This window comes from Platalea leucorodia (assembly GCF_965183815.1).
Source record: "Platalea leucorodia genome assembly, chromosome: 3".
NCBI classification, from domain to species: Eukaryota; Metazoa; Chordata; class Aves; order Pelecaniformes; family Threskiornithidae; genus Platalea; species Platalea leucorodia.
This window is the reverse complement of record NC_138825.1, coordinates 125,667,729-125,685,731: the sequence shown is the minus strand read 5'-3', so window position 1 is coordinate 125,685,731 and position 18,003 is coordinate 125,667,729. Positions and strand designations below refer to the sequence as shown.

The following is an 18,003-nucleotide window of genomic DNA, read 5'->3' as shown; positions in this document are numbered from 1 at the left end:
GCTGTTTACTTCTCCCCTAAGCTTAACGAAGGCTGCTCTTTCCCCTTTAGATATCCCGTATTGCTACGTAGCTAACGTTTGCATCGCTTCCGATGCCGCTGGCAGAGCAAGCGCACCATGCCAGCATCTCCCATCCACCTCCTGAACCCTCGTTCCATTATTTCTGAAAACTTCATTCTACCTGTTAACACATTCTCATGTCCCATTTTAGTGAAGTCTGTTGTCTATATGCTAAAGGCACTAACCATGAACTAGCATCTGCATAAGTAATCAAACTCAACATTTCTTAACTAGTAAAGATTGTAGGAACAAAATACGTTGCATCTTATCTATATTAATAATGAGAAAACCCTAAAAAGAAATACCGAGTCTGCAGTGAATTACCCCAATTACAGCATTTCCTAACAGATCATATCATGGAATCGGAAAAATCATTTAAGGACCCACAGAGCAATAAAGAAAATCTTCCTCAAGTATTTATACTAACTAAAATAATTAGAAAAATTATGCAAGAGTCGAAAATCTACATTACCAGCACATCCAAACTTACTACCTATGTTTACGAAAATGCTTAGTATAGCAAAATCCTTGAAATTTAAATAACTTATCTTCAAAAATAAACTGCCTTTTTTTCCCTATACTACATTAATGTCCCAGCATCGAAAGATAAAAGTGGTTATTTTACATCCTCTAATTGAGGAAACAACAGCCTGTTTATTTAAAATTAAGGTTTTTTTGGTTCTTTGAATTTATTATACAATTAAGCATATTATTATAACATCCTACGCCTTCAGAGCATTTAATACAACATCATTGGCTCTATGACCACATCAATGAAGCTGAATCCTGACATGCTCAGATGGAGATAGAAATCTGCATTCCAAATACAGAATCACGGGATCTTAAGCCCTAACAACAAAATGAGTTTGCTTTAACACAAATACCAGAAAACGCTTTTAAAAGCCCACAAATAACAAGTAGTCTTCCATTCACAGTCTGTAATGCTGAGTATGTATGCTCTCATTTGTTCCTGTGACTCATTTTTTGGCACCGGCTGTACAGGGCTCTTCGGCAGCAAGGAGATGCTTCGAGTTTCTTACTCAACAGCTGATCAACTACAGAGCTGTTTTTCGAAATGCTTTTAATATCTGGATAACCCAAGACTGAATAAGTGATATGACAATTTTTCACACGCTGATTTAACATTCAATAAAAGCCCTTACCTTTGGTTGGGTCCTGCTGTTCCCCGGAGCATCAGGAGCAGAAACGATTTCGTATAGGGTTGGGGTAAGAAAAAGCAAGACGAAAGAAAAATTAAGACTGTTAATTGTAGTGATTTCAGCTTACTTACTCTATTATTAATACCTCATCATTGGAACACTGTATTTAAAAAGTTAATCTCTCTCCTCCGATCTCCCCTCGCTTACAGATCCCAAGTAATTTTATAAACCAATGCTTATCTCTTTTCAAGAGTAAGATTTGAGAGGCTGCTCTGAATAAGTTGATTTTGAATTCAAAGCCACTGATTTTCCTCATGCTGCCACCATCTCTTCCTCATTCCCCCCCATTTTTCTTCTTGTGACACCTCTCTCTCTAGTTTTGTGTCACTGTCTCTTAAAAACAAAGTACCCAAGCAACGTAAAAATTTCCAAAACCGCTTGAACAGGAACTTCAGGGGAGTTATTCAAGAGGAAATTTCAGAGTCCAACCCTTGGACTTGCCCAGCTCAGTTCTCTCACGGTTGCTGGGACAGCAGAGCAAACATTTGTTTCCCCAAAAGAATGAGCAGAGAATAGCAATTCCTTTCATCTGTTATGTGCATAATTTAAAGGTTTGTATGGTTGGGGTTTTTTTTGGGGTGGGGTGGGGTTGTTTGTTTGTTTTTTTAAACAACAAGTACAACAGTACTGGAGTGACCTTTAAAAGAACAGCACAGCATCAGTCAGTGCCCCGACAGCAGGTTACGCAGTCTTCCCACATAGAGAAGACTGGAGAAATGCAGCAAACACAACGATGAACCGATATTCTCCTTGTCCTGGACCTTCCAAATGAGATTAGGAAGCTCTTGACATCAGTAACCAGTAAAGTCTTGTGACAAGCGTCACTGATTTCTTTCGAACGGAGCAGGAGAAAGACAAGGCAGCCACGTAAGATTACTCTCGGAGTTCTTGCTGCTCATGCGGGTTGAGAAGCGAGTTTAAAAATAGTAATTTCTCAGCATTGTCTCTCAAAAATGATTATTTATTAAGCAAGTCCATCACCTCTTTTTACTCAGGCTTGGATCTAATATGCATCCCTTTGACACAGCAGGAACGACGGTGACTTTGGATAGCAGCTGACGTGACCTGCTACGCAGGATGATTATTTAAGCCGAGCCTACCCCATGACAGCCATGTCGCAGGGTTGTTCAAGTAAGCAATAACAACATGACCACTTTTCCCCCTGCCATCTGGCTAAATCTGAATAAAAGCTCTCCCAAGGTCTTTGGCAGCACACTTGGGGTAGGCTCTCGACGGTCCCTGTTGCTGCTGGGTGGGTTGTAGACGTGGAGGCACTTGGAGGGAATCTCCTTCACCAGGGCTTTGATCCAGACACAGAAGACACCAGAGAGCCTGTCTGGATTGCTCCGAGAGAGACGCAAGAGCATTCTGTTGGCTTTCTGTGCTCCGAAATGCTCGTGGAGCACCTGGCTGAAGGACTTCACTGGAAACTGCTAAGAGGCTTTTAGGGGTGCTCCTGCCTACAAGGCAGGCTTACTCCTGTTCCTACAGGAAGATCGTTCTCGTCGTAACATGAAGAGAACAGCAAGCCTGGATTCTGAGCTTGGGTTTAGCACTCAGAGATGTGACGCTGCTCTTAATTCAGCAAGCAGTTATGCTCATATTCCCCAGCCTAGTTCCAAGGCAGGACTGCATTGTGATAATGCAGTTGATCTTTCCAGCCCTCAGTACAGCAGGTATTATTGAGTATTTGGATTAAAGCAGCTATAAGGATATCATCTCAGAAGTCCTATCACATATACAATTTTAAGAGGATGGATTATGCTAGGCTATGTAAATCGTCAAGCTTAGTTCAGACTAAAGGTCGTAAATTAAGTATCTCATTTGCTGAAGAGCTGCACAAACACACAAACCCATGTCTCGCAGCCTCGCTTAATCCAAACATGAGCAAACAGAAACCCTACATCCAAGAAACCCAGCATACAGCATTTAGGAATCAGCACAGCTATCTAGAGCTGTAGCTTGTTCTGTGTAATTTGGACCAAGAGAATAAATCGGACAAATGTTTCCCTGAGGAAAGCACGAAGGGCGCATACTGTATTACACAGCATCGTGCTGCGCGCGTATGAACCCGGTAATGCTGCAGCTGCGCACTGCGATAGCTGGGCCCGGCGACCCGTGAAAAGATTTTCAGCCTGATTTGAAATCCTGCGGGAAATGAGTAGATACAGGGATACAGCACCCACAGCAGCCTGCTTAGCTACAAGCACGCACTGGAAGTGCTGGGTGTTTCGAGGAGGCTCCATGCCCAAGTAGGGTGCGTTGCTACAGTCCATCCCAGAGGCGATGAAAAGGTAAATGCCAAGCAACAGCATCACCTACAGAGCAGGGAAGTATCCCCTACAACAAAACACGCATGACAGCAACATATGCCAAGAATATTGCCTATGGTTAAGGCTGGCATTAGCAAAAAAAACCCCAGAGGATCCTAATATTGACAACTTGAAAGCGTAATGAATAGTAAAGAACCACGAGCAGTTCTAAAGCAGGAAAGATCACATACAGCTGTGCCACCCGCAAACTGCTCACACCAAAACTCGCGTCCAAACCAGGGTCTGCAAGGCAGAGAGGGAACAGGGGCACAGAGCGAAACGACGGCTGCAGGAGTCGAAGCACCCGTCCAGCGGCTAGCCAGCAGTGCCCCCAGGGACGCTGCCGTTTCGGAGGTGCAGGCAAGACTCGCGGTCGTTCCTCGGCTGACAGCCAATAATTCACATCTATCTCAAATGCAGCAGAAACGTCCAGGACAGGAAGAGAAAACTGATCTTTTAGCTCCTGAAGGATGTCGCTAAGATGTTTTCAGCTACGTATTTTCACTTGAACCCAGACTGACAGGACTTCCCTTCACCAACTCCCCTCTTTTATCTTTTTTCAACTCAATGTCTAACAGAAGTAGGGGGAATCTAATGTATCTAGGGTTTCTAAAATTAAAAAAAGGAGAAAGAGAATGCTCTAAAACAACTGCCTACAATTATTACTATTTTATTTGTTGCAGCCAAGTGAACATATCTGCTGTTTCAAGAGTGAATACAGACATGCAGCCGTGAATAATCATTTCTTTTCAAGCTAGGTCTTACACACTATAAGCTTCTTGACCAAGACATATTTGCTTTCATATAAAAATGCTAGCGGTTTCACCGATCTTATGCACAATTTAAACACTGGATAAAACCAGAGCAATTCCCAGCTGAGACCATCAGTATATGTCCAACACCATTATTGCTTCTGTTTTTTTAAAAAAGAATAGAACCTCCAATAATTAAATGATGTATTCAAGCACAATAAACTACTTCATTCAGCCATAGCTATTAGTGCTATTTTAGTAACATCTCAGATCAGCTTTACTCTGGCTTTCCAGCTTCCAAAGCAGAGGGAAGGTCTAGTGACCTTAAGTATATTTGAGATTTTGCAAATCTCGTGGGGAAAACACCACAGCAAATGAGTAGAGGTTACTCCCCATTACTGGGAAGAGGATGGCTCAGACCTTATCTATTCTGTCTGGCTGACCCAACAGCTCAGAGACAGCAGCCAGCTGGCAAATCAGCACATGCTCTAAATCCGTCACAGCACATCCCGCTCCTTGCCTAAATCAGAAATGGGCAGATGGGGCAAACGGGAGGAGAAAGGCAGGAGGCGGCAAGTCAGAAAGCAGGGAAGAGAGGTGCAGAGGCTGGAGGACATGCTCTGACAAGCCAGGCAATTTTTTTTTTTCCTTTTTTTTTTTTCTCTTTGAAAAAGAACATTTCCTATGCCAGCAGTGACCGCAACAACATCCAAACTACAAATTTGGCTGATACTGCTCAGTGGCACAAGGCTATGCTGGATTTACGGAATTAAAACATCACATTTTACCATTTTCAGAAGCTTCTGGAAAAGCAAAATAGACTAAGAATTTGCAGGTTTAAAAAAGAAAAGGGGAGAGGGAACAATTACAACAGTAACTATGAATTAGGGAAGTCCCAGCAAATCCCCAGAAATTTTTATTGCTTTCCACTTTCAATCTTCCACAATCATTGCAAAAACAGGCGTATCAGATTCCAGTGTAATTAGTGCTATTTTATGCCCTTCAGCAGGAACAGCTCAGCATAAACCCTCGGAAGTAGCTAAAAATGCAACTAGAAAAACATTCTGGTGGGGAAGAACTACTTGGGGCTTAACAGCAGAAAGGTGTCAGTGTCTCCCAGCGATCACTCGGTAAGGCCATATCTTTACGCTCCCAGCGGAGTTAGTCTACCTTAAATCCATTTGTATTCACACACATTTTATTAAATGTAAAGTTGGCATCATGTGTCACAGTAATTTATCCTTCGGATGCAGGAACAACTCCACTTTGTAGCGAGTTTATTCTTTTTACAGTTTGTACAGATATAGTCCAAACCACCGTGTTTCTGACGCTTCTTCAATCTAGTATCGGGTACACCTGATTCATACCCCACATTCACAGACCCTGCGATAACACTCACAACCATGATGCCCGCTCCACACTTCCAAGCAAATCTGGATGAGAAATGCTATGTTGTAACTACGCCTTCACTCTCGCTGAGTGCACGGGGGGACATCCACACGGCAGGGCAAGCAGCCCCGGAGCTCCTCTTGGGATCCAGTCAAATGAAAGAAACCGTAGTGCAGCACCGAAAGGACAAATGTCCCATCACCTCCAGGGGTCCCTTGCAACCTCAGCCATTCTGTGATTTTATTAATATTCGTTGCAGATAAAAGCAGTACAATAACTAGGCTGGGTTCTGACACAAACACACAACTGCATCATATTTCAGCCTGGAACCAAATAACTGATGCTATGCTGGGCAGACTTAGTTGCGCTCACAGATCTTTCTTGCCTTCCTTTCCCTGGTTAAGTACGCCCCAAATCGCACCTGTATGAAACACCACGAACGTTCAGTTTCTTTTGTGGCTTCTGTACAGTGTTTTCCCTCACTCCTTCTCACTCACTCACCTGCCATGAGCTTCCCAACTCAAGCACAGCAGGGTAAGGATGCCTGGGAACACCTCAGAAAAATCAGATATCACGTTCACAGAACCTTAGCGCAGAGCTTTACCAAGCAAACGTACGCTCTGGTTGAAGAGCGATGGGTTAAAAGGTAAGGGCTTTCATGGACTGAAAGGTTTTCCAGGAAAACTCATCCTTCAAACAAGACTTTTGAGTTTGACCCCTAGCTGTGTGTTGGAGGGTAAACACTGGGCACAAATGGAGCTGAATACCAAAAGGACCTGTGCATCGCTCACGCTGTCTCGGCATTAGACACCTGCTTGTAACGGGAGGCAGGATTTAACAAACCACTACTTTGCAGTCTTTTATTTTGGAATAACAGGGCTTAAGATTTGCAAGTTTATCTTCCACCAGGAAGAAGCAAATATATCCTCCATTGTACTACAGGAGCTTCCTAGCCTGGAGAAGCTGCTAAGTGGTGTAGGAATTACTGAAGAGCTCTAGCACCAGCAAGTCTCAAGGCAGACACCTTCAGGCACGCCAGATAAGGACGCAGGCACAAAAATATATCAGGAAGATATTGCATTTGTTTGAAGTTTGGGACCCCAGCTATCTTTCTGAAGCAGATCCTTTAATTGGTAGCATTTTTTTCCCCCTATATGAATAAAGGATTCAGAATAAGGTCTTTTGAAGAGCCAGCAGTTAGTTAGAAAAGACACTGCAACATTCAGAGTTCCACTGTTCAAATTTCAGCTGCAGAATTTCTTTCCTGCCATAAAAGCCAGCCAGCCAACGGTGAAATAAAATTTAGACAAGATATTTAATTATTTTACTAGCATAGACATAATTGAAAGACATCAGTATAACAACTGATAAGAAATAGCAGAATTCATTGAGAAGTTATTTCCTCTCTTTCCAACACATCAGACAAACACAACGTGCAACACATTTTGCTGCTGCTAGGTATACGATGAGAGGAAACGTCAACTAAATCAAGTTTGATCACTTCAGCCTTCTTTATCCTACGAGACTCAGAAATCCATTTTCCCAGAATATTTCAGAAGTGCTTAAGGTTGTTGGGTTTAACAGTTCGTAAATATTTTTTCCCCATTTTTACGCGTAGACCAGGCAGTATCAGAATGTTGAGTCCTACTCGACTCCAATTTCTGGATGATATCCTCCAATTAATACTATTCTTATGGAGTCTCGATTTTACCTCCATAGCAATACCGAGCTCTTTGGGAGGAAACCACGCTGCCCTATTTGAGCAAGAGATATTTTTGCAAACAGAAACAGTCTCTTTAAAACAAAATACCCAAAGACGTCAAAAAAAAAAAAAAAGTGAAAGAGCATACACAGTTCAAAGCCCAAACTTGTGTAGCTAAAAGGAACAAAAGTAATCACTGTTACTTGGAAAATTCCTCCAGTGCTCCAAGGCATTCCAGGCATAGTTGGCGGTTACTTAGTTTCTACTGACAAAACTAATTTTTGCCAGCTCACTCAAAAATAAAGAAAAAAAAAAAAAAGCCCCCAAAAACAAGAACTCAGGCTGAACAGCAGCTTTGTGGGTTTGGGGTGTTTTCTACTTGGAGCTAAATTTTCTGTATTGTTAGTACAATAATCTGCTTAGTCCTGACCACGTTCAAGTGGTGCATGCATCCCATAAAGCTTGTGTTGTGACAAGGGGATTACAATTTTATCCTTTTGTTTGTAAACACTTAGATGTCAGGATACTATTGTGCTCTAGAGAATGTTTGGTGAACAGCCAGTACCCAAACTTTCAATTACTATTGTGAATTTCAATATTTTTTAATAGAGCCTGATGTAGCTACCATTTTATAACCATGGGAGGGAGGAAAAAAAGCCCTCCTGTGATTTGGCAGCCTGTTAACTCCACCGATAGATCTCCAGATGGAAACGCGACGGTCCTAGCCCTGGGAATTGGCAGCAAACCTGTTCTGCCTCTGGGACAACCGCACAACTTGCTTTAGTCAAACGCCATCTCCAGCCAGCCAAGGACCTACGTGATGAGGTGCCGAAGAGGCAGACAGTGCAGCACGAGTGTGTACGTATATGTGTATAGGTGTACGGAAACACGTATGATCATCTTGTTCTACGGCACCAACTAATGCAGGCGTGTATACGCACGGCGTTCTCATCCACGATAACCTTTAATTTAAGGCAGGGGCTAAAAAGCCAAGTCATACAGGATTAATCCTAGAACGATCTACTGTATGCTACGCAAAGCACAGGGTTTACACTAAAAGCAGGCATCAAAACACCCGCACAAGCCATAGACATATAGGAGAAATCTAAAGTTAGAGAGCTCGAAAAGGAGAGCCGTATTGCAGGCTACCAAATCACTTTGGAAAGTATTTTGGAGGGAAATCTCTACACCTGGTAGAATAGCTAGTGGGATAATTGTGCCTTCCTGATGTGGACATAATTCCATGTTGTAAAGATACTTTCAGTCACAGTATTTTACAGAAGCAGGGAAACAGTCTGTATTTCACAAGACATCTTTTTCAGTGGCACAACAGAGTCTGTACAAAGAGCGGCTGTATGAGAGCAACTGTGTCATTAGAATGACTCCATCATACTTATAATCAGGGAAAAAAAAACCCCAACCCTCGAGAGTATGACTGTATGGAGAGTGAAACAAGCTCAAGAGATGAGAGTCTGACATCTTACTTGGAATTCTTCAGGATTGCGGCACCGAACACCTGATTCTGTACTTCTTCCGCAAAAAAAAAAAAAAAAAAAAAAAAAAAAACCAGAAAACCCTTTTGGCTGTGATATTAGAATCTAATAGCTGGTTTTTTTTGCTTCTTACTAAACTATTGCCTGAAAATATACACATGCAGAACTTTTCATTTAGAAGTGAGGGTTGGGTTTGTTTTTTTTTGGGGGTGGGGTGGGGTGGGGTGGTGTTTTTAAAAAGCATTTTACTTTCCAATTAGATGAGTTTCAGCCTGTCCCCTTCACGTTCCCCAAGCTCCTTATTTCCAAGACTCCCTCATCAAGCTTTTGTTCACACTGTTAGCCCTAGTTCCTGTCTATACACAGAATGAATCTGGAATTAATGCAGAAACCACGTTACGAAGCCCCAGTGTCAGAACAGCTACCATTCTGAATTTTTCTTTTAGTTTTTTTCTGAGCAAGTTGACAATTCATCGCGCAACACAGTGCAACTTGTCCAATGCGAAGGTAGGCTGCAGAGGAAGGGCTGTGTTTAGATCTCCCTAACTATCTTCTTCACTGAAAGATTATAAAAATACCCATTTTTAAAATGTAGGTTTTTCCTACATTTTTTGCTTGGGTGGCAGGCGGGATTTAGGAGACCTCAAAAAGACGACCATGAACAATTAAATTCTTTATCAGCAACTTTCTTCAACTCTTTGAGATTAAATACACCAAGCACATTCACAAAACGAGAAAATTATTTTAAACACAAAGAGAATTTCCGCCATCAATTTAAGACAGAATTTTTTTTGTCTTTCTGAGCCTTTCCAACATCAAATAGTCATGCCCTACTTCTACAGCCTTCTGCCTAGAAAATTGGGTTTGACTTCAGCGTATGAGTTTGTGTGTGCGTTTATGGCACAGCTACCAGGGCAGAGGACCTGTCACCAGGTCTCCTGGGGGGGGAAATCTTTCAAAACAACTTTTTCTGTGTCTGTTTTCAGTTAGCTACAGCAGTCTAGAGCAATATTTTTGAAAGATTTGTCTCACTCTTCTCACTTCAACATGGTCTCAAGGCTTACTGCAATTCCTTGTTGCAAGATGGTTTTTCTTACAGACTCAGCAAAAGGGTAAAAGTTGGGAACAAGCCAAAGCGATGCCAGTACCTCCTCCGCGGACAGAAACGGCACCAGACAGCCTTCCCAGGCCCCCTCCCTGCTCACGTCCCTCGTGCCGGATTTGAGAACTGTCAACACTCCCTCACTTCAGAAAGGAAAACATGCTGACATCCACAGAAATTTCTAAGGCAGCTAGAAGTAGAAAATACCGGTGGGAAAGGGGGGTGGAGGGAGAGAGAAGTCCTTTATGAGCACCTAGAAATGAGAACAAAGTTTTTTAATCCATGAAAGGGTTTTTTTTTTTTTTTTTTTTTTAAGAACTCTTTCAGTTCCACCAAGCCCAGTATTTCTTCTTTTTGTACATCAGCCAGCTGTGCCATCCAATTCATAAACTCATTAGAGCCTCTACCTTAAACCAGTTTGTCTTCCTTGAAAACACAAATACATCATTCGGAATCATTTTGGAAGAGAGTTGATGTTTTTCTACAGGCTTGGTTAGATTTACACACACATACCTATACATAAATGTGTGCATCCAGTATGATTTGACAAAAAAAAGAATCTACTTCAGCACCTCTCTGCTTCAAACAAGGAGGAGAAAAAAAAAAGAATAATCCATGATAAAGAGCAAGAGCCATTCACGGGAGTGTGAAAGGATCTGCAGTCATGGCAGCTCCAAGCCTCCAGAGTAGCCCACAAGCTCTTTACCCTCGTGTTAAGCAGGCAATCGTTGCAAGGTACAGCAATTGCTGTAAGGACTCTTCAGCCCAGGGAAACAAATGATTTATTGGGAGCATTCAAAAAATTTAGTAGTGTTTTCTATCTCTTTTAAATATGCACTAACTCCCTCTAAACATGAGGTGTAGAAGAGGTGCCTCTCCTCTGCTTAATTGTCTCCGAGTACTTTCTAATTCCCTATCTACTCTCCCTTCCACTGAATTACTTAGGCCATGAAGAAGCTCTATATTATACTACCTGCTACCATATATTTTCTGCTGTAAAGACCACATCCCCAAAGAACTTACAGTCATTTATCTCATGACTGTCCATGCAATTTGCATTAGATAATGACAAAGACTGCAACTGGGGAGACACCTTCCAGCTTGGTGGTCTAAATAGTAAGTCAAACTACCTTCTTCGCTTTGTTTTCTGGCTCCGTGAACTTGCCGTGTCTTCAAGTGAAGAGTACATCCTCCTCTCTCTGGAAAGGGCGATGCCCATTTGAGGAGACGCATGGACTCCCTTCTCTGACTTCTTTAGCAAGTCCACCAGCCACTAAGCAAGTGGGTAGCTTTTCAGACTGCTGCAGTTCAAAAGAGAACATTGCTGTGGCCACATTTTGTACATAAATCAGCATCAATGTTGTGTTTGGTATACACACAATGTATTTACAAGGTTGGCAATTTCCTTGGATATAGTGTCCAGTTACTTTCTGAATCTCAGTGCAATTTCAGCATCCCTGGGTGTTCAGCTGTTGAACAGAGCAGATCTGGGCACGTGCCCAGCGCAAAACTTTATACTTCAGAGTCATTTTTGGTGCCTCCAGAACCGGGCAGCTGCTAAACACAGCGTTATTTTCATGTGGCAAGTCTATTCATGGCCTGTTTTGGATCCAACTCCAAATTAGTATTTAAAACTACACAGATACTAGAAGCCACAAATGATGTTGATCTAGCTGTGTATGGAGGAGAAAGATAAGAGCTATAGGCAAGAAGGGTTGGTTATTAGCACAGAAGTTATTTGTCTTGCCTCCACGGTTCAGTAACCGCCTGAATTTCCTTACTTCAGCGCATACACGTTTCATGATCACGGTGATAAGCCAGAGGTTGTTGCACAATATCTGCGTACTCTCAGCAAAAACCTCCCATCGACGTCCAAGGAGCCCGAGAGGTGAAAGAACAGCACAACGCATCTGAACCGCTCTAGTAAAAAAAGGAATCCAAGAATGGCAGCTTGTCAAGGCACTGGCATCTCAAAAAGAGCACTTCAAAAAAATCTTGACATATATTAGAAGCCTCAAACATTCAGCTATAGTAAAATTAGTGTTTGATATCTCTCGAAAAAGGAGAATGTGTCATACTGTCTTTCACCCTTCCCAAGAGCACAGACTACATACCTCCCCTCCCCGATCAACCCTTTCAACACTGCCTATATTCCTCCAACCCATTTTAGCAAACTCGACTGATAACGTGAAGATAAGAAAGCAGGCAGCAATCAATATCCACTGACGTTTCCCATATGCTGAATGTCACCAGAAATTTGAAGCATTTTGGCATACACTGATACATTACTTTTTCTTCACGACTATTTCAAGCCTTTTTGCCCAGCACTCTATTCATGCAAACTCAAACAGTTCAGCAGCTGCAAGATTACAGTTCTGCCATGAACGATGCTAAGAAGGGATTGCTGTCCTCGCCTACCCATATCCCCACTACAGAAAGCAAGAGTTAGTTTCTGTTGTCATTTTTCCAAACTATAATGAGCTCTCAGGACTGAAATCTTACTACTAGGGAACCTGGCATGAGGAAATAAATAAACACTTTGTCCCAAAGAAACTAAGACTAGAAGAACCATTAAGACAAGCAGCCTAGATCCCCCCATGGCCCCTCTGACTACTGCTTTTCAGGGTAACATTTTTGCACCAGGCTGCTCTTCTGCCTGACCTAGAAAAGAAATCCTTACCCTCAGCGTGCCATTCAAGTCAGCTGTTCTTTTCCCAGCACGAGGATGGGAAATAAGCTATAATTGACCTGTTTGCTGAGAAGCAAAGGGAAAATACAGCATATTATGAAAATTACAGGCAAGCCTTCACCATGACAGCTCGGCTCCCATGTGCTGTATATGCCCTACTAATGGCTCCGGACTGCTGAAAAAATGTCATAGTGCTCTAGGCAGAATTCAATATTTGCTCAAACCTAGAATTGCATGAAAGCGTATAGATCTGCATCAAGAACTTGTTCTGAAGACAAAAAAAAAAAAACCTCTGGAGTGAAAAGGAAAGATGGATCCCAGGCTCACGGGTACGCAAGGCCTACAGTAAAGCCAAGGTGCAGCAGAATGCACAGCCCTAAGGCACAAGCCTGAAGGTGCCGTAGTCCTTAGCTACAGGACTAAAACATTCCTTGCATATTCAGCATTTCCCTTTCTTTCTCTCTGCAAAATATCAATTTCTTCAGTATTTGGGGGTAAAAGCCCAACTATTTCTTCCTAAATAAGTGCTGCTGATTCACTGTAGCATTCCTCTGTGCCCTTCCATTTCCTAAATTCATCTTTTGTCCACACGATGCACTTACACATCTGCTTTGTCTATTCTTCTCCCTCCCACCTCAGCAAATCACTGGGGTCATTTTTAAGTGTAGGAAATATTTTGTGAACTGTTCTTGAGTCAACACACCACATAACTATTTCAAAGCACTGCAGTTCTTTCATGCCCATTGTGTTCCAACTGAAAGCTCTCATTTGGGGAATCAGATAATCCTAAAGTATTTAATGGGGAAGGTCATTCTGAATAAGCTTTTATTCCCTATTTCTTGTTCCAATGATCTTTATTTATTCTTGTGTACAAAAAATTCTTTCATTAAACACTTGTACGAACACCCATCACCTCCAAAAACAAATCTGGCAGTTGCTTAAGGGCTTGTACATTACTGTTGGTAATTTATTTATGCTGGAAAAAAAAAAAAGAATCAGTAACAGACATTAGCAGAAATGTATGCGTAGTGGGACCAAGTGCAGAAGCTACTATGTAGATAGTTTAAAAGCATCTGGCCAGAAATTAATTCAGATGTTAGCTAGCTGGAACAGGCGTTGTAACTGGGGTTGGTAAAGCTATATATATATATATATATCTCTCTATATCTATCTATCTATCTATATCTGTCTTTTGGCTGACAAAACATTCTTCCAGAGAGTATGGCCTGCAGCGCTGTACGAAGCAATCAAGGATTAAGTTATCATTTCACAGCTCTGGCAAGGGAATTCAGATATTTAGCAAGGTGAAACACGCACCGTACACCATCAGTTACCCCTTTTATCCAAATAAATTGTGTCAGACTAAATCCCGCCATGCACTTGCCTGCCAACCAGTCTCCTGGGCTCTGGACTCTGGCCAACGACTCATTCACTCTTGCCAGCTCTCATGTTGTCCCACGGCGGGGCAAAGAAGTGTTTGCAAGGAGGATACAATTCCCACCCTACTGCAGACCGACGGGAGACTGTTCCTAATGCTCTTACGAGGCATCTAAAAAGCGCAAACATGAGTCCTCCCATCTATCACCAACTTATATCACATATATTAAGCAATGCCTGAATAAGGGATGCAGGGCTTTTAGGCACATGATGCGAAGTTACACCCTGCAGGTTTGCAGCAGATTTCGCTAAGTCTTTCAGAAGGAATTCAGGTAAATCCAGGGGCTCTGGCAGCAAACCTTCCCCCAGCAGCTTCGAAGCACCTACGGGCCAAGGTCAGAGGCGCTGCTGAACTCACCGCAGCTGCCACCCAGATTTCCTCCTTCCTCGCTCTTATCGCTAATGACTTTGAAGAGCTTCCCACAACCAACACCATCTCTTCGCTTCCTGCACCGCTCTTAAACACAGAGCTGTTTATCTCCCCAACGTGCCTTTTCTTTTGAAATCTCTTTCAACGCCTCTCCCTTCCACCCACCCCCCCCCAAAAAAAAATCAACCCCAAAAGGAGCCTTAAACCCTTTCACAACACTGTTTCTGCAGCAAGAACTGTTTATATCTGTAGATATTTTTAAAAGTCCTTTTCATGCCGTTACACGCGTGCTGTATTACATGCCGTTCAGGCCAATTAAAAGTTCATTGTACGTTCAAGTGTCCTGTGCCGCAAGAATGCTGCTACCCGGCTATTTAAGTACCCACCCCCTCACCTATACAATATGAAGGACCTCAAAACAGGGAAAACGGCACACAGAAGCGGGAACCGCCAAGCCGGCTAACCAGAAATGCTGCACTAGGGGCTGCCTACGAACGAGTCGTCATGTAGCGACCGTGAATAAAGGTATAGCAACCGCAGGACAGATCCTCCGTTAGTTGTCAATTCCAAGCGCAGAACCTCTTTCTGGACGAAAGCATCTACGATGTCCATCCTGGATGATGACAAGGGTTGTTTGGCTTTTCTGTGAACTCAGCCATAATAAACTGGCTTTTTAGAAAGTCCTAGCGAACAGAGCAATCGATCTCCCAGAACCGAGAGCCGTGTGCTGGTTCCCACGGCCAGGAATGATTAATACAAAATGCAAACTTGGGCATCGCCGAAAAATGTAGAAATAGCTCAGTTCTCACTGCTGACCACGTGCTATAGCCCTGTAAAATATTAATTTGTTAAAGAAGCTCAGCCAGTGAATTTGGTAGAAGAGTTTGCTCTCGGAATAGCTTGTGGCCTGGTGGTACAGGGGTGGTTTTCACCTTCGTAAAACTTAGGGAGCAAAAGTTTCTGTAAAGTGTCACCAGACAATTCTGCCATAAAGCATTGTAATTAAAGAGGGGAAAAAACCCTAATAATGCAGAAAAGCAATCACATTTCCTTGTTGTAGTCTGATGAAATTTCTTGCTCATGCGTCTAAATTCTTCATCTAAATATGCAACTTTTAAAGATAATTCTACCATTACTAGAAGACCCCAGTTATGAGCAAATGCTGTGTAATTTCGTTGTGAAGCGAATGTAGATGTAGCCTATGTTCGATGTGGGTTCTGTTACATTTTGGGCCCCACAGTCTCTGCAAAAAGCTGAAACTCTGGAAGTGTAAAAACCTAAAACAAGATAAAGGAAAAAGTCAACTCCAACCTAAAATTCGAACTAACGTTTACCTCCTCACACTGTTCTTTTGTTCCACAGTAGCCACCAGCACCAGATACTTGCTAGCAGCTGGCAGCTGGTTTCACTTAAACTTCTCTTTTCCTTTTCCAACTATCTATTTGGGAGGCAGCGTGGTACGTGCCATGCGGAAAAGTGTTTAATATTTTGTGGTCTCAGTGATTATTTCCATGATAGTATGATAGCTCACATACACACTTAAGGAGCCATTCATTTTTCTGAAAAAAACACATAAAGGTGCTATCAAATAAACTTCTCGGCTCCTGATGCCAAGTTTGCATTGCAAAGAAGCTATTTTAAGTCTGCAAGTGTAGGCTACACAGCTAGCTGCTGGTATTCATAAACAGTAATGAGATGTAAGGCTTTCATGTGTACTGAAAGGAGCCAAATGATGGTTTCTGCTGAATTCTAACTTTGAACTTCCAGATTGCCGGCTGGTTGTCTCCTCCGACTGAAACGTCTTGCTTTTAGATGCAACTTGTTGCCTGCTCGACTGCGATTCATATGGGAGAGCATATGCAACGGCACTTTATGTGACACAATCATGAGTTAGCACCGTACACAGCAGCGCCCCGGCAAACAATAATAAAAGCAGATGTTTCTAGACATCTCTCCAGAACCCCTTTTAATTGTTTTAAACATCCACATCACCACGAAAAGCGTTATTTTTGCTAATGCTAAAACAAATTTAGAGATTACAAATGTGCTGAACAATACCTGCAGTTAATCCTAAATTACAAAAAGCAGTTATGAATATCTATGTTGAGAAATAGGAATATACTGAAATTTTAACAGATGAACAGGACTGACTTACTCTCAAACAGTTTGAAGCAACTGTTCAACTGAACAACCAAGACATCTGACCATTCTGAGAAGCTGAAAGCCAAATACTAAGTTTTCCGTTAATTTGAGACTACATAACTAATGCTTAACACACAATCCTTCATATGGGATGACAAAACAAGAATCATTAATCAAATATACTCTTCTTCTAAAACTGGATCATCCACTCAAATTCACAAAGCAGCTTCCCAGTCACACTGAAAAAAACCACAACAATCTGGTTGGGAACATAAGTTGCAAGTCAGCTGTTCTCCTTACAGTTTATATCATTACCATTTAAAATGATGTGTAATAAGAAACAATCAGGTTGTAACCAAAAAGATGACATCCCTTCCCGGCGAAGCAGGGGGACGACATTCAAGCTTCAATGCTACAGGATGCAAGCAGAGAAACTCCAATGGGCAGTGGCTGCAATTCTTTACCGTTAGACCACGTACCTCAGTTAAACGCAATTGTCTTCATTTCCATGTAGACATTTCCCTGACTATAACACCCCTAAACAGTGCAGATGTATCAACTCAGTTGCATGTTGCTTCCTTACAAAATAAAAAACTACACAAGTTGCTTAAGAAAACATTACATTTAATGTCTAACAGCTGTTTTGGTCGGGGTTAAGAGTGGGAACAGAAAAGAAGGCTCTCTGAAAAATGTACTAGTAGTCCTGTCAAAAATAAAGTACAGTGTATTTGCAGATTAGCTGTTCCAGAGCGCTCACACTTTGCATACCACTATGAACCATCACAAATTCATAGAAGCAATAACTGGGTGGGGGGAAGAAATCCCCAAAGAGTACTACTGATCAGTTTACAAAGAAGTTTGCTATCCATCACCAGATAGCGTGTATTTTAAAGAGACAAACTGAAAATCTGCAGCACAAGGGAAAAGACAGGCATGTAGCTAATATTTCCTAACTGAACGGGGCAGGGGGAAGAATGAACCGCCAAAGTTATCTTTGAGAGTTATTACCACATTGTCTACTTCATCTGGAGCACAGGGCTGAGATTTGGGAGACACGTAGACACCGCAGTAAAATCACTTTAAGCAGCCCTGCATTTTACTTTCCTTTTCCAGATTCTCCGCTCTTGCTGGCAATAGTATCACGCGAGCCATGGTGGCAATGGTTGGAGCCATAGTGAGAAAGAAGTAAAGTTATTTAGCTGTTACACCATCTACAAATGCTTTTCAATATTTTCCCCCCCACTTAATAGAACCACAACAATTTTCTAAAGGACCTGTGAGCCTCGAAAAAATGAATTTACATTGACAGACAGTGGACTTTCTTCTGCAGACCCT

General features: G+C 42.1%; 1 protein-coding gene across 7 annotated transcripts in view; it reads right to left on the bottom strand.

Annotated features, from left to right (window-relative positions):
• KIF13B (kinesin family member 13B) overlaps window positions 1–18,003 on the bottom strand; it is a 131,875-nt gene that overhangs the window by 79,330 nt on the left and 34,542 nt on the right. For 2 of the 7 annotated variants that reach the window (XM_082305732.1, XM_082305734.1), the window contains exon 3: window positions 1,224–1,239. The exons of 3 other annotated variants lie outside the window; for them this stretch is intronic. In XM_082305732.1, coding sequence (XP_082161858.1) covers window positions 1,224–1,239 — 16 coding nt within the window. The remainder of the gene's footprint in view (window positions 1–1,223; window positions 1,240–18,003) is intronic. 2 more of the 7 variants (XM_082305733.1, XM_082305735.1) reach the window with 1 other exon arrangement.